The sequence below is a fragment of the Amblyomma mixtum genome, chromosome 5 (assembly GCF_055824585.1).
Source record: "Amblyomma mixtum isolate Tamu chromosome 5, ASM5582458v1, whole genome shotgun sequence".
NCBI lineage: Eukaryota > Metazoa > Arthropoda > Arachnida > Ixodida > Ixodidae > Amblyomma > Amblyomma mixtum.
In genome coordinates, this window is record NC_143016.1 from 114,399,680 (window position 1) to 114,417,218 (window position 17,539).

At 44.8% G+C, this 17,539-nt stretch overlaps 2 protein-coding genes across 2 annotated transcripts in view; one reads left to right on the forward strand and one right to left on the reverse strand.

Annotated features, from left to right (window-relative positions):
- The first annotated feature begins 1,905 nt into the window (after window positions 1-1,905).
- On the forward strand, window positions 1,906-5,519 carry LOC149343396 (uncharacterized). The gene is made up of 3 exons (XM_089546953.1): window positions 1,906-2,058; window positions 2,505-2,735; window positions 5,238-5,519. Exons 1-3 carry the CDS (start codon window positions 1,906-1,908, stop codon window positions 5,517-5,519), a joined length of 666 nt encoding a protein of 221 aa, XP_089403079.1.
- A 2,665-nt stretch (window positions 5,520-8,184) lies between these two features.
- The window catches only part of LOC149343397 (calcitonin gene-related peptide type 1 receptor-like), a 31,588-nt gene continuing 22,233 nt past the window's right edge, over window positions 8,185-17,539 (reverse strand). The window contains exons 14-17 of the mRNA XM_089546954.1: window positions 14,934-15,066; window positions 13,317-13,358; window positions 11,075-11,164; window positions 8,185-8,259 (exon numbers count right to left, since the gene is read on the reverse strand). Of these exons, the coding sequence (XP_089403080.1) occupies window positions 8,185-8,259; window positions 11,075-11,164; window positions 13,317-13,358; window positions 14,934-15,066 (340 nt within the window). The remainder of the gene's footprint in view (window positions 8,260-11,074; window positions 11,165-13,316; window positions 13,359-14,933; window positions 15,067-17,539) is intronic.

Consider the following 17,539-nt stretch of genomic DNA (forward strand, 5'->3'; position numbering starts at 1 on the left):
CATCGCACGTTTTCAGTCATCTTGAGCAGAATAACTTTTTTTTTCACTAATCAACACGGGTTTAGAAAGGGTCACTCCTGCGAAACACAGTTATTCGAACTAACTACTGACTTGCATTTCAATATGAACGATAACCTTCAAACTGATTGTATATTCCTTGATTTTGCCACAGCGCTCGACCGCGTAGCTCACTGCCGCATGATTTCGAAATTATCATCACTCAGTCTAGACTCGCTAACTTTAACATGGCTTCGTAACTTCCTCTCGCATCGCCAACAGTTTGTATTTGTTAATAATCTGTCCTCTAACCTTTCCCCGGTTAACTCCGGTGTACCGCAGGGCAGTGTGCTTGGTCCTTTATTATTTCTTATTTATATCAATGATTTACCTAATAATATAACTTCCAGTATGCGAATTTTTGCGGATGATTGCATCATTTATCGCCCTATTAGATCTACTAATTACCACCTGGCGCTCCAATCAGACCTCCTTACTATTAACGACTGGTGCAACTCATGGTTAATGACTCTTAATGTATCAAAGTGCAAAGTCATCTCTTTCACCCGTAAAAATAACAAATCTAGCTATGCATACCGTATTCAAAATGATCTACTCTCTCAAGTATCACATTACAAATACCTTGGCGTTAACCTTTCTTCAGATCTTTCATGGTCATTCCATATCTCATCCATATGTGCCGTCGCCTCGAAGTCATTAGGATACCTACGCCGTAATCTCCGAAATTCACCATCTAATATTCGAAAACTAGCATACCTCACTTTTGTCCGTCCACAACTTGAATTTGCTTCTCCCATATGGTGTCCCTATCATAAGAACATGATCATCGCGTTAGAATCTATCCAAAACAGGGCAGCACGATTCATTTCACGAAACTATAACTACTGTTCAAGCGTCACTCAGATTAAAACAGATCTTTCTCTACAATCATTAAGCACGCGCCGTGACATCGCTCTGCTAACACTATTTCACAAATATGCGCACTTCAATAGAACTAGTTCATTTCAACTCGGTGTCTCATCCCGCACGTCGAAAAGATTGTATAATCAGTTTAGTTTTGCAAGAATATATGGTGACACATTGGCTTTTAATTCATCTGCACTACCACGAGCCATCAGATTATGGAATGATCTGCCAGACAACATCGCTTCCGCATCTAATCTAGAATCTTTCCATTCTCAACTCATCACATATTTCACTGAAACAGTCAATTAGCACGCCTACGTTCAAATATTTTATTTTTTTTCTGATTTTTTGTTCTTTGCTTCGCTGCTACACTCGTACCATTCGGATGTCTTCTTATTTATGTTTGTCTGCCATGTTTCCGTGTTTGCCGTCATCGCGCTATTTTACTCATTGTTCCCACGTTCGGTGAGCACATTATCCTTTATTGTAGTGCTTTATTTTGTGCTGCGTATTCTTTTTTTTCCCCTTTTCCTGTTGTTATTTCCGCGTCGTTTCTTCTTCTGTACTAATTTGTTGATATATTGTTTATCATGACTATATGTTTCTATTTTGTTTCCTTTGGTTATTAACGCACTGTATTATATTTTTTTCGCCCCTTTTACACAATGCCCAATGGGCCTGTAAGGTATTTCAAATAAATAAATAAATAAATAAATAAATAAATAAATAAATAAATAAATAAATAAATAAATAAATAAATAAATAAATAAATAAATAAATAAATAAAAACACATAAATCCTGATAAAAAGGATTCTGGTGTAATGTAGAAGGTAGAGAGGACCAGGGCATACCATTTGCACACAAAAAAATTCCGCTGCCGTTTTTTCAACGCCCACACGCAGTTAAGAGGGCTGGATCGAAGAGAGGAGAAAGAAGAAGAACATCGACCACACTTCGAGGCCTACTGGAGGTCACCTACAATGGATTCTGCGACTTCCTCCCAGCAGCCATCCATTAAAGAGGCGGGGCCCAGAGGCTGTGTATCGGCTGCTGATGCCCCGGCTACTGCGAGCCGCCAGACGGCAATGCCTCAGCCGGTCGTCCAGCCTGTGCTGCACACCAACGATCTGCGCGTAAGTCCGCCGGTGTAGTAGCCTGACAGCTGCAAAGGATAAAGCTTTAGTTTTTGTGCTGCGTTATGTTGCTTGTTCGTGATTTTGTGAGGGACACCTGCGTGACGGGAGCAACCACAGCAAAGTGTTCCTATCTGGAAATATTGACGAGCTTCAAATCTTACCCAGTCCATGGGTAAGATTCCTTCACTAGGGGTACACATCGGTCGTGCGTTCGAATAGGCCTACAGCCATCAACGAATCAAATGCAGCATTCGGAAATAGTAAACTCAGCTGTTTTAACAAAACACAATGCCTGGTAGAGAATTGTTCACTAAAAGGAACATTTCGAGTGAAGGATGTAGGGGTAGTGCACGCTTTATAAGGTGGCAGCAGCTCAGCTCCAAGTCACTGTAGTTAGGTCTGTGCAATGACCATGATCCGCAAGCCTTCTTCTCCACCCCCAGGCGTCGGCGGCACCACCGCTGCAGGACTCGTCGGCCAGCCACGGAGCAGGTGACGGCGGAGCCGTGACAGTCGGCTTTCGAAGGCGGCGCAGGAGCAACCACAACGCCGAGCGCATGCGCGCAGAAATGCTGGCTCTCGTTCGTTCCCCGCTGTGGTGGCACCCTCTGAAGGTCTTCTTCTTCACCCTGGTGGTCGGGGTCGGTATGGTGATGGCGGCCTACTGGTTGAAGGTTGTTCGCGCAGGAGGCAAGACGACGTTTCGCGGCAACGCCACCTCCTAGGACGCAATAAGTGCCCAGCGCGCGCTGTCCGTCCATTGTGTTGACGGGGGTGCGCAAGACCTGTGTTGTGTGCTCACATCTGCTGACGATTACAGACGTAGTTGCGTCAGGTTTCGAGATTAAAGCAGCGCTTACCGAATGCTATAAATTGCTTTTGTCTGTGTTATCTAATCTGTTACTTTCATACCGATTCTTTAAAAATTGAAAAACAAAAATGCCTACAAAATTACATTAAGCTGTAGTTCACAACACTTATTTATGAAATCGTACTGAGTGGGTTGGTAATTAAGATTTGCATGTTATATTTTAAATTTGCGCACTCTGGCGGTTAGAGCTAATGGCGGGCTCGTAGGCAAGACAAGACGATGCATACATAAACTTTTGAAACGAAGAAAAAGTCAAAATAAACGCTTGTAGCATAAAAAATTTCATGCTTTTTTATATAAAACCGAAACTCAGGACATGAGGCGCGCAGTGGGAACGAGATGTTCGCTGGTGAAGCGGTGTAATGACTACGTCGCCGAACTACAACTGCATGCTCCTCTGTACCACGACGTTGTGCTGAGGCTATTAAAGTCATGAACATGCTTTTCGAGGCGACTTTGTACTATTAAGGAAGTATTAAGACGTATGATTCACGACGGCCTGGGAGAATGACCTCATAAAGGTGATGACGGACAACCAGAGCCCGCTCAGGTATACTGTGGCTACCTATATTATACATTATTATTGGTATGCATTAGCATGTAACTTCATAATATTATTTCGCTGCTCGGTTGTTAATACACGAAAGGTATGAAGTACTGTCGCTATGTGCACCAGCAATCCGTCATTTTAATTTTCAGCGAGTGCGACGTAAGGATCAGCAGGTTTTGCGTTCGTTGATCAGGGTTATGCTTGCACGAGATCACTTTTACATAAAGAAGAGTCCTGCCGTAAACGTTTGAACGCGGATGTGGCACAAATAGCCTAAAAGAGAAGAGAGGAGGAGGAAGAAGAGCGTCGACCTGTTTGACTGGCATCAACGCCCGCAGCAGGTCATCTTCAATGGATCCCACCCCATCCTCCCCGGAACCGCGCGAAGAGGCGACACAACCGCGCCAAGAGGCGACACACAGCGAAGGCACCTCGGCTGCTGAAATCCCCGCTGTAGCGCGTCGCCATACTGGCCCGTCTCAGCGGGTCGTCCAGCCTGTGCTGTACAGCAGCGATTTGCACGTAAGTCCGTCGCTGTAGGGATCACTGAGGTGCCAAAGTGGATTACGGCTTTCCTGATGCTGAGTTGTGCTTTGCATAGCACATTTGCAGCTTTGAGTGAGGGCCGCTATTTGCCGTGCTAATCGCGACACAATTACCGTTGCCTTTCTGGATATCGGAGCAAAGAAGCCATTGAACTGGGTTAATTATCACTGCTAAGAGAATACACCAGTCATGCTTCCGAATGAATGTACCTTTCATACCTGAGGGGATTCATTTTAAATTTCTCTCACTAATGAAGAAAACCACTGAATCATGAAGAAAGTTCGCCGGGGAATCTCAGTCGGCTAGAAAAAAGGTTCTCTTCTAGGACGTGTATTTTCACTCCCTTTACGCTGGTTTGAATATCGTCATGACTCTGCACTTTTGTGTCGGTGGTATGCAAGCCCACTGACGCATCATGAAAAATGAACGAGTCCTAGCTTGAAGATTTAGAGGAAAGAACTTTTTTTTTTGCAGCTGTGTTTCTCGAATTCGCTTTTGGATATAAGTAGAGTTCAGGTTCTCTTCCTTCCTTGCACCAGGGGTGCTCCGCCAGTGACAGTTTGTTGACTTGGAAGACTGAAGCTTTTGTTCGCACCAGGGGTGCCCCTTCGGAGACGGTCTTGCGATGAGTTACGATGCAGGGATAAAGGAAGTACTTGCAGTTTTATTTACAGTTATTCACATCGCATACAAGTTTAGGCACTAGCGACATATTAAGCAGCAAAAAGAGAAAACGGCAAAAGGTGGTTCTGGGCTAAGGTCAAATGTAATGCATCTTCGGCTATGCCGAGTAGGGGCCTCCCCTATTGTTAGCCAGTTCCACCTTTCGTTGTTTTCTCTTTTTGCTGCTTAATATGAAGCTAGTGTCTAAACTTGTATGCGGTGTAAATATCTGTATATAAAACTGCTAGTACTTCCTTTATCCCTGCATCTTAACTCGTCGTAAGACCGTCTCCGACGGGACAACCCTGGTGCGAACAAAAGCTTCAGTATTCCAGTTGAACAAACCGCCTCTGGCGGGGCACCCCTGGTACAAGGAAGAAAGAGGACCTGAAATTTACTATATAGTACTATGAACTTCGGATGATGGTATGCCAGTAGCGCAAAAAAAAATATTAAGGAAACGTCAGCATAGTTGGCAGGTTAGCGAAGGTAGCCTGCAGGCTGTGAAGTGATCATCACTATAGTGCACCATATTTCACTTCACAGACCACTGCGGCGCCACCGCTGCAAGACACGCGGGCCAGCCGTGAAGCAGGGGATGGCGATGCCGTCACTGTCGGCTTTCGGAGGAGGAGCAGGAACAACCAGAACGCCGAGAGAATGCGCGCAGAAGTGCTGGCGCTCGTGCGTTCCCCGCTGTGCTGGCGCCCGCTGGTGGTCTTCCTGTTCAGCGTGGTGGTCGGGGTGACGCTGGCGATGGCTGCCTACTGCTTCAGGGGCCGCCACGTGCGAGGCACGGCCATCTTTCGCGGCAACGATACTTCCTAGGGTGCAATAAACGAACTGCGCGCGCTCCGCGTAGAATTAACTGGCTGGAGAGGATGGACACGCAGTGTAAGAGACAAGGCTTCACGCTCTACGCGGCTTGAACCGCGGGCGTGTTTGTAGGCAGAGATGTGATTGTTTTCGAAATTAAAGAAGCTTTGAACGAATGCTGTAAAGAGCAGTTTTATGCGAAGCATACTACTTTAGCTACCACTTAGCCCTTCACCGTGGTTATGCGCCTCCAAATCACGTGATACATGACGTCACACCACGTGACACGATTACGTCACGACAGTAGAGAAACGGGGGCCCACCTCGCGCCGTCGCTGTGGTTGTGCGCCTCCAAATCACGTGATACATGACGTCACACCACGTGACACGATGACGTCACGACAGTGGAGAAACGGGGGCCCACCTCGCGCCGTCGCTGTGGTTGTGCGCCTCCAAATTACGCGACACGATGATGCTTCGCATTCTGCAGGCTTAACCAAGTTAAGCCTCAGCCATTTTTTCTGTGCATATTGTGATATATTGTATATACCCTACTTAGATGATGTACAGGCCTGAAGAAAGAAGTAGTTTAGACATTTGACGCCTAACGCGCGTTCTTATTAAACATTGAACCTTGTTTTGACGAATACATTTGAATGTATTCCTTTGAATTTATTCATTTGAATGTATTCATTTGAATGTGTTTTTATAGTGTGTTTGTGTTAATTCTTGGCCTTTTCTTGTGCGGCTGGGTAGCTCGCATGACACAAAGTTTTGAAGGAAGCTAGCCAAGGTCGCATCAAACTTTTCTTCCAGAATGCCTGCTGGCAGAAATCAGATCCCTAAAATCTTGAAGGAACTTGTCAGTCTCTTGAATATAGTACCTAGATCTAGTTGGAATATACGAAAGTGTTGTGTACACAAGTCTGAGCGTGGAGACGCAAGGAATGCCTTAGAACTATTTTTTCCGCGTACTGTAGTGCTTGGCTTCTTTCAGCCTCCCAACTGTGCTGTGCGGGACGTCGAAGAGGGTCTTTGCAAGAGTTCAGAAATATTTTTCTTCGACATTATAGCGATCAAGTTCTGCATAACAAATTTGAAGCACGATTTTGATACTTTTCTCGTTTTGTTCTTTTGTTGTGCGTGGCTGCGGCAACTTCACCGCAATATATTTGCTTGGCAAAGTACTGACGTGAACTTAAGAAGGAGAATAAAAGCTCCTGATTACAGTTTCTTTTTTCCACGAACTGGGCACACACTTTCCTGAAAGTTGTGGGGACTTTGCTCTCTGTACACATATCAATTAACTTACATTTCTCTGACGCGGCTGATAGGAACAAGACCTCTTGCTCTGATTTTAACAACAGTCTGATGATAAGTTTAATTGGTGATATCACACCTGTATGTGTGATAAGCTTGTCGCTTCTGGCGTAAGTGCTCAGGACGGCGACAGGGTCATCGTAATATCCAGAGCCTTACCCGTATTTAGAGTTTCGTTTCCTTTTTAATTAGCGCACCTTCACCGCTGTTGCTTTGGTATGCCTGAAGGTTCCCACAGTTGACACGGTCAGTGGTTTGGTGAACTACTTTCAAGTGCTAGCAGTTTGTTTCCTCACTACTGCAGCAGTGTTCGCATAAAACATTATTTAGTATCAAGAACTGTGTTACCCATAGCTTCTAGATGGCTTCAAGCAGCTTCCGGGTGGTCGCACTACCCCATAGAGGCCTTAAAATTCTGCGACGGCTATTTTCTTACAACTTTCTATTCAAGAGCTTCTGTAAAAGCCGGTATGCTTTTCCAATGCTTTCTTCGTGCACTATACTCATTGTTACTGTTCGCTGTCGGTTGGGTTTTCCCACCCTGTTCGGATTCCTATCTCTTGGTGGGCGTGAGCTTTTAACGGCTCAAATGTGTCACACTGAAATGCGTCACTTTTCTGCCTGATTCTCTTGTGTACAAAACATATCTGTCTGCACATGGACATTTTGCGTTGCGGGCTGGGCAACATTACTCTGCCCAAACTAAATTATGTACGTGGACGCACCTGCACAATATTAAAACACTTATGTGGATAGCATGAAATAGCGGCCAAGTATTGATGCAGCTGCGAAGGAGGAATGCCAGAAATGTTTTTGAGTGGATTTTATTATGGCGCTTTTGTTTTCGCGTTACCGGCGTTTCCACTTAAAACAACGATGCTTAATTCTTCCTAGTAGCGACCACGAAGCAGGCAGTCTTTTTCCGCGCGTGGCATGTCATTCGCTGGCTGCAGAAACGTATTAGAGATGATTCAGGAGTGATGCGGTTTCACACGTGCTTTCTTTGGGAAGTGTTTCACGCAGGTTAGACCGCTTCCTTTAATCCTTCGTCGTTGTTTTGTAAAAACCACCGCTGAAGGTGAAGGAGCGGAGCAGAATTATGCTGCTCGACACACGGCGCGTGTTCTAAAATGTAGCGTGGCGCACTATATTTGACGAATCACAAGCGTCCTCCTGTTAACTGCTTCGCTGCAGAGCTTAATGGCATCTTCCACGAAGCACGCTACCCACACGGCCAACTGCCTCCAAGAGCTAAAGCTCGTAGTGAAGCACCGCCTCCTCGCTCTCGTCCAAGCTCCGATGAAACGCTGATTGGGCCCTTGAAATGACGAGGTGATGCTGTCGCCTTTTGTTTGGTTCATAGCAGTGATTGCTGAACAGGAGTAGGCGACACAGGCAGTTTCCTGCCGTCAGATGCACGTCTTGACAGAAACTGCATGGGAAAGAGCGAATCAGTGACGGAATCTGCGGTACCGCCAGTGCAAAAGATAAAACACGTTGAATAAAGAGTTTGCATTAAGGGTACACTGAGGATAAATTCAAGTTAGACTGTACCAATAAATTACGGCATTCTAAAAACAAGGACGCTGCTGTCATTAAAAATGGAGCATTTATGAGCTATAACGGGCGAAAGATTAAAGTACAATTGTCATCACCGGCACATTTCACAAGAAAACTGAGTGTGTTAAGGGGCATATTTTACGGAACAGATCCCAAAGGCTGGGCTGCATTGTGATTCGCTTCAAAGCGGGGGCAACCGCTCATTTTATGTGTAGAGGCCATGAGTCGTGACTCGTGTGGGGGAGAAAATTTGAAATGAACCTTTCTGAGGCATAAAGAAATTCTCGGCTGCTGGAAAACGCGTTAATGCACCTAGAACTAGCCAGATAATCAGTCTTGAGCTAGTAATAGTTGGAGGGAATTGTGTTCTGTGTTCCTTTAGGCCTGCATGCATGCATGCACTGCGTGAAGGACACTGCTGGCCATCCTTAGCTCATTTGTTTTGCGTGCAGAAGACATCGCCTTATCTCGATCCGAGAGCCACGCACACATGCACACGCGCAGACAGCACGAAAGTAAGTAAATGTATGACTATATATTAATCACAACGTCTTGATTTCTGATAAAAGCGCCTGCCGCGGCGCGTTTAATCAAGAACACAGGCATGCTTTCCAGCATTTTGCTCTGCTTTTATCGCTATGCTTGAAATTTACGCCTGAATACGCAGCTGCAAAAAAATGGGCTGCCCGCAACTATATCTCGCTTTGGCGCACTGGTAAATAACAAGGCCCTGGCATAAGCTAATGTGGCTACGTCTTCGTTAGGGCCGCCGCGGTGGCTCAGCAGTTATGGTGCTCGGCTGCTGAACCAAAAGACGCAGGTTCGATCCTGCCCGCAGCGGATGGATTTCGATTGAGGCAAAATTTTAGAGGCCCGTGTACTGTACTTTGTCAGCGCACGTTAAAGAACCCCAGGTAGTAGAAAGTTTCCGGGCACCTCCTCTTCCTGCGTCCATCATAGCACAAGTCACTTTGGTGCGTTTAATCCCATTCAAACAAAACCAGACCATTTGTGAGATATAAAGCTCATGCCTGTTAAATTTTTTCAATTACTGAACCAGCATATTCAATGAGAAAAACCAAAGTGCCGAACCTCTTCGCGATACGTTAGAGTTTTGTTACCTTGCCCACGGCTAACGAAACGCAGCGAGGGCAGGGCTCCACAAGCCTCAACCGATATTTTCGTCCTTATAGACACATTTCCTAAAGTGGTCGTCAGCTAAGCGCCACCCAACCAGCTATGTGTTTTATTCATAGCGCATGCAGCCAAAATAACGTTATTTTCCAGGTGCGCATGGTTTGAGGTGCACTAAGCAAAGCCATGTTTCAGCAGCTACTACTAAATACACGCTGCGAAGTGAAACGTGACTTAGGTCTATCGAACAAACTTATATGAAGAGCGGCTTCAGTGTGTGACCTTAAGTTTTTCATAATTACGATTTCAGCAAGCACGTGTAGCGGTTTTAATATTGCTAAGATGCGCTTGGGCTACGAGGCAAGCCGTAGTTGCCACAGCAGAGGAATACGGAGGGTTTCGGCCGCATCGGTGCACGCTGTAAACAATAAAGGCGCTAACTGGATTGATAATTAACAAAAAAGCTGATCTGCTGTAGATACACGAGATGTATCTATGGTGGAGAAAGGTATTAGAATGCAGTGTAACACTGACGTAATGCCCTGATTAGGTCTGCACAATAATTTCTACAATATAGTTGCGAAAAATAGCTCACAAAATGCTCAAAATGACAGCGTTTTCAGCAAATTTGAGAGTAGAAAATTTATTTCCAACCTTGTTATAGACATGCAAATGTTTTCAATTCGACAAAAGCAAGACAGTATAAATTTCCATACTTAAATGTATCATGTCTAAGAAGAACACATTCGCATATATTTCAGTGATCAGCGAAATACAGTTATCCATGACTGTTCGTATACTTGTTAGCAAGCCTAAAATACAAAATACGTCTTCTGTGAAGGCTGACAGATGACCGCATAAATTAGTTATAAATTTTAAAGCGAAAAGTTCTGCACATGTAGTGCATGGAGTTAGAACGGGAGCCGGATGACTGTGCAAAACTCGCACTGACTTCCAATTCGCATTCTCTAAGCAAATGAGCTGATATGGAGCTGATATGGAGCTGTATGGAGCTGATTAGATTTCCACATATGCCCCTTCCGTCACTAGCCTTCCGCAGCAAGTAATGCGGTGTGCAAGAATTAAAGGGCGAATGTGCTTGTGAAGTAAACAGATAGCTTAAAAGCGCCTGCTTGTGTCTTGGCCGTAGGAGTGTTCTAACGAAATATAGCTCCAAAAAAAGATTCCGCTTTAACGCGATCATTGCGAAAGAAATGTACGACCGTGAAATGAAGAGGCTGCAGTATTTACTCCACACAGAACCACTCGAAATTACTAGTGATGTTTGGCAGCGCAAAGTAAAAAAGAAAGTGTATTTCAGAACAGGTAAGCATGCTGGCTGCCTGCTTGCTTATGTATGGAGGTCTGCGCTGAAGGAGAGCGTTTCTTGTCCAGGTGTGCTAGAAAGTAAAACGGAACCAAGCCCTGGTTTCCACTGTACATTTGGACAGGCGCACATTAATAAACAGGTACTATCTTTAAGCGCATTAAGGACACTTTCAGGCGACTGATGCAGCAAAATGATTTTGTGGTGTTTTTCGAAGGCGACTTACACTTATGCTTGAGCTAGCGTAAGACATCCTTCGCCGGTGGTTTGTGATGCATGAAGATTGCGAGATTGTTTTCCGAAGGACTGCCAGAACCTATTGGAGAAATGAGAGTAATAGCTAGTTGAGAATTCACATCAGCAACCACGGCCCCTAATAGTATGTTGCCTTCACACCACTGTTACACTTGTAAGTGCGTTTGACGGAAAACCGAAATAAGAGAGCTTGCGGCTGCTTGCACATGCATGCTAGTGATTTAAAGGCACATCGGGAGGGAGGGTGTTGTGGCTTGCGGTGAAAGAAGCGACTACGTAAAATTACAAGTATGAATATTTTAACAACTCGAAGACTTTTTGAATATACACAATAACGTATTATTTTTCTATAATATGTTTTAATTACACTCTAAATTTGTAGGAGGCTTGTAGTTAGCAACGCTTTCGTCAAACATGAAATAGGTATATAACGGCTGAATAGATACCTTGATAATTGAGCCGCGCATTACAAATGTAGCTTTTTTTTCGTGTGGTCGGGACAGTGAGTATGATGCTTTAGTAAAACCTCAAATAAATAATAGGCTGACAACGCGAAGTACTGAATTGGAGAGTTTCACACATGATGAAACTGGACAAATTTCCTTGAGATGGTTTCCAAAAGTGCAAAAATACCAGATGTTGAGAAGCTCATTACCAGGAATTCGGGACGAAGCTCAGCAGTGCCGTAAAGCTGCGTTGCCGCAATTTTTTTCTTGTTGATGTCAGCGAGCTCTTTTCTAATAAACATATAGATAATTATTAGCCTCCCCTTTGTATTGGGGTGGTCACAAGTTCCAGCTAGCCATTAGTTCCTATTGCGTTCAGAAGTCAGGTTTAACTGCAAAACTTTATCCCATTTATTAACTACTTTCTTGACCTTCACCACTCCTCTAGCCGTGTCTTACTTCTGTCTACTTTTTTGAAAATTGAGCATGTTCTAGGTACTCCGAAACCATAGTGCTTCACGGATTCCCGCGGCGGCATCGTGGACTGAGGGTTGGGGGGCCCACACTGAATAAACATTATGTTCTATCGTTTCCCTGTCTTGCATGCAGCAACAGCAAACGTCATGGGTTGTGTCAAATTTTTGCCGGCTACAAAAAGCCCTCAAGCACTTAGCCCTGGCCTCGAACAGCACACTACTCTTTTTGTAATTGTCAAAAAAGTTCTTCCTTTTACTCTTACATTTAGCCGTCCGATAGAGTTTCAACGTCAGCTTATCCAGCATTTTGTTTTGCCAGTGAGTATTCTGTGAGAATCGTACATTCTTACTCAAGGCTGTCATACCATATTACTATTCGCCTTCATGCAGTATCGACAGTTAATCGGTATAAATACTGAACATTTTTGCCACCCATCTTTTCTCATTCAAATGCGTCAACCGTTCTTCATACTGTACATTACTTCTTGCCTCTCGCACTTCGAATCTTGACCACCTAATATCACCTTAAACTGTTTCATAAGTAGTGTTTCTTAGTGCCCCCAAGTCAAGCCTACCGACTGTCCTAAGCTTTATTTGAAGTGCCGAATTTGTGTTATATTCCAAACATACTACAGTGTTTGCAAACGTCAAGACTAGTACCACTATACCTTTCAAGATTACCCGAATAAATTTATATTTTTTTTGTATCCCGAGAACGCGCGATTTTACATGAGAGCCACGGCTCTTTTCTCTCTCTTTGTAATTTCATCCCTTTGATCTCGCAAGTAGTCTCTAACATCATTTAACATACACCAAGATACTTGTACGCCTTAACCATAGGCAACGAAGTTTAATCGTAATTGTATAGCCTGATCATATAGCCTGATTTTTCAGCGCTAAACCTCAGCTCTAGAAACTCCTCCTGTTTTCCGCAATTTCTGCAAAGTCTTGAATATCTCTCGCACCATCTGCTAGAAGAGCGTATCCCATCGGCCTATATCAATCCCGATATGCGGCTAGTCTCCGGTTGGCTCCTTCGCCGCCACGATACAGTAGACCTGTATACGCCTGTTTCTATTTTCAATTTCATCTCCTTGATGCCGATATTTCAGCATATATCACATCATGCGCCTCGTGGAGGCTTCCAAGAAAACTAAAGCGCCTGTCCCGAATTCCTGGTCCCCGAAATCCCCACTCTCCCAATTCCCGAATTCCCGTCCCCTAATTCCCGAAAAAAGCTCTAATTTTATTAATTGTGATAATAGATAAAAACTCCATGGTGTTCACTTACCTCTCCGTTGAAGAAACAAAAGAGTAGGGCAACGCAGAGACCCTAGATGTGATGAAGATGAAAAATGACGGTAGGTAAGAATTCTCATTATACAAGTACAAAACGGAACTTGGTTGGTGAAGTTTGCTACTTCTGCGAGGGCAGGGACGTATTTATTACTGATGTGCGTTACTGCAGTGGACTCAGTTTCGTTGATAAGTATGGCAACGGTCTTCCTCAAGACGATAATTCTGAAATTCCTACAGCATCGTATCTCAAGGGGTGAAAACAACAAGAACAAAAAAAAATTACGCATAGTAAGTCCTTCCGGGCGAAATTTTATCATTCTTTTACTTTTCTCCTAAGTCATCTAAAAATACTTTTCACATGTCTGAAAGCTCCTACTGTGGGCTACTGTGGGTTTTCGGGTTACATATGACTGCCTGAATTTTCTTTGCGCGCACCTAAATGTCAATGTATGCACGTGAACGTTCGTCACACCGCCTCGGTGCCCACGCGGTGCCAACGCAACGTCGGCGTTAAGCCGACGTTGCGCCGATTTTCTTAAAGGGGCTCTGAAGCACCTCCGCAGGAGAGTTCATAAACTAGCTCAATCACTAAATTCTCGGGTCGTGGACAGCTGAGCCAAATAATACACTTCTGCACGCAGCAGAGAACCCACAATCGCGTTTGAAAGTTTTTGAGCCCTTTCCGGAGTCTTTTTCACGGTCGTGCCCTCCTCCGTCGCGTGCTCCTGTTGACTATTAGTTGGATCCTTTCAGTCATCACGAATTTACTATAGCCGCGGCCAGTCAGCAGTGTGGCTGATTAAGCGCCATGTCAGAGTGGCTCAGGAAGCTTCGCCCCTTGGGGAATTTCTGCGCGCGTCGGCAGTGGGACCGGCGGCGAAACGCTGACCTATGAGTGTGCAAAAAGTGACGAGAGAAGAAAGAAAGGCGCGAAGGCGAGGAAATTCAAATTTTGACTACAGATACCTGAGCTGGCGCTGGTCCTGTCGTGTTTGTCTGTATTTTGTCCACGTTTTTTTTTTGCGCCGTTTTCCTCCTGAATCATGAACCAACTAGCCCAAACTAGAGTTCTTCTTTCCGAGAAAACGCATGAAAAAATTCTTGCTGGAGAATATTCATACACGGCGTCTTTTAATATACCAGAAATACAGCACTTTTATTGACAGCCCCTTTCAGGGCCCCTTTAATATGAGCCGAGACTAAAATGTACAACTACATTAATTTTTTAAAATTTACGTGGACTGTCGCATGGGATACGATGATGCGAACCTGTTTCTTTCAGGTACTTTTAAGGCTAAAGTGTAGCCTACTGTACATCACCCAACACGCATATTTTTTATTAGGCACGCCATTATCTCCGAACTCTAATATTTTTAATTCAGTATCCACAAGGAAACAACCACAGCGGACGGCCAGCAGTCGCCGTATAATCGTATAAGGAAGTCAGCTCAGACATAAATGGTCTAAATGCACCGTTATTCTCCCATATATATCCACATTGTTCATGGCAAGTGATTTGTACAGACAAGCTCCTTGTGCTTATTCACCGTCGCATGTCTGTATATGCATAGCGTTTACAACGATAACGAGATAAAGGGGACATGCTCACCTGCAGTGAAGTTACGAGAGCTGAGAATACCTCGTAGACCAAAAATATGCGGTCCCTCTCCGGTCTGAAGGGTGTAACCACGTAGTGCAGACCAAGCAAGGGCAACAGAATTAGTGTCGCCCTCGCAGCTTTTCTGATAAAAAGAGAGACACGGCGCGAAGCAGTAAGCGACTTTCCGAAGAGCATGGCGGCGTCACTGTCAGCGCTCGTTACCAAGAATCTGGGTCTAGGTCTCGTGTTTAGCCGCCACGTGGCAGAGGAAAAGAAACCTACAGCTGGATTCAAGACGTTAGACCTTTTTCTCGCTGCGGTGCAGCATTAAATAATTCAGCTACGGCGCGACATACTATACGTGGGTGAGGCTGCATTGAGTTAGCCCTGCATCGCGAGGAGGGCTAACCATGTTGTGAAAATGCCAGTCTTGAGAATTTTTTATTTGTCTCGATGAACAAGACACTAAAAAACTAAGTTCCAAAGTCCCTACTCCATCTGAAGCAGCTGGAAACCAGCCATTGGGGGCTTAGATACTTAAAAAGTGGGGTTTTTATCTCTATACCTTCGTCGTAAAAAGTCCATGGCTTAAACTTGCAATAATTGTGGAACAAATGGCTAGCAAGGCATCGAGACGTCGATTTATTATACAAGCGCGGGTGGTCACTTGGACCTAAATTCTGTGGAAAAACCAGGTGCGTTAACTGCACGATTAGCAGTAAAAAAAAAAAAAACGTGGCTATTGATATTCAAGTGCAGTAACCCGGAAGGCTTTGCGGTGCTAGCTAGGAGTTGTACCACATACCTAATAACACGTAACAAGAGACATCAATGACTGATCCTCCACAAATTCATGGAGTGTTTCAAGTCACAGTGTTCTTCTCGATACATGGTATGCAGGTTAGACAGCAGAGTGCAGTGTAAGAAGAAAACGACCCTTCACTATTACGGAGCCAACGTAATAAATAAATGCCACGCAGTTGGATGGATGGATGGATGGATGGATGGGTGGGTGGGTGGGTGGGTCGATGGATGGATGGATGGATGGATGGATGGATGGATGGATGGATGGATGGATGGACGGACGGACGGACGGACGGACGGACGGACGGACGGACGGACGGACGGACGGACGGACGGACGGATGGATGGATGGATGGATTGATGGACGGACGGACGGACGGACGGACGGACGGACGGATGGATGGATGGATAGAAGCGCCCCCTTTGAAACGGGGTGGTGGCAATTGCCAACATGCTCAGCTTTTCTTTCTTTACTATTTTTTTTTGTTTACTGTGTTGGCAATTCTCATTAAGATTCGCCATCATCTTTACCTACGGTTTCCTACAATTCTGACCTTGTGCCACATCTGCTTTTCAGCCACCATTCCTCCAATCGCTTTTTGCTAACTTCCACTGCAGATTTATTTACATGACCATTGTTATCTTTAAACCCTAGGGCCTCAGGAAGAGTGACTGCGCCTGCATCGACATCCAGATGGATACCATAACCGGATGGATACCAAGTCAGCGCCGTGTGGAGGGCGTTCCGACGAGGAAGACGTACTGTTGTACTGGTTTCAGATTCAACGGATGCTAACTAAATCAGAAACATCAATGCTCAGAACAAGGCAGGTAGCAAACTCGGAAAAAAGATTTCAGTTGCTATGAATGACCCACTAAAATATAAACTTCTAAGCAGAGGATTCACGGCGGGGTGTTCATTAGCCTCCGGATATGATGCGATAGACAGCTTTACGTCACTATGTGTCCGAGTGCCTACCCTTCAAGAGAATGTAGTGCTAACAGGTGGCAGTGCATTTTGCTCATTTAGACCACAGGAACCGATTTCGCGAGTTCTTTTTTACTTTTAAGAAGATTTATTTTAGTGGCAACTTGATCCGGGATTTGCAGCATGTTTGGCGTCTTTAAAAAATACTGTTTTACGTCGTATCGTGACGTGAACGCTTTCTGACGTAAGCCAGTGGGCTTCTTTCAAGCCAGTGAGTGTTTATTCTGGAACGTCATAACATCACGAGGCCACATATATGCCTTCCAACTTGAGAATATAAGTATCTGTGAGTGCATGTGTGTTCGAGTAAAAAAAAATCTTTAAATAGCACGTCTGAAAATGTGTGGCAGTACCGCGCAGTGCTTTCGTTGGTTCTCTACTTACTGCTCTCATCGTCCTATTTAATTTTGCGTGGTGGGGCAATTGCTAATTGAGTTATTTGCATGCACACGTGGATATTACTAGCCTCTTAGGTGATGGTGCCCATACGTGCAACCTTGATGCCAATATGGCTGGAGTTGGGTTTGCCTATTACATGTATGTCCTGAAACTTACCGACGCACGAAAAAAGTGAAGAAGCATTTCAAAGCGATACACACGCGGGGAAAGGTTACAGAGCGATGCGCAGCGTACGATATCAATCTTCTAAAGTCGCGCACTTATTCCTCGTCCTTTTACAAGCGACGGTATACTGTCGTTTTGCCGGGACAGTTTCTAGTGGTTCAGCCACTGGGTTCCGTAGCGAACGCCGTGACAGCCGCGGCTGCGATTTGATCCTCATGCTGTTAAATGAGATAAGGGTGAGCGTAGCCGTCGGTTAATT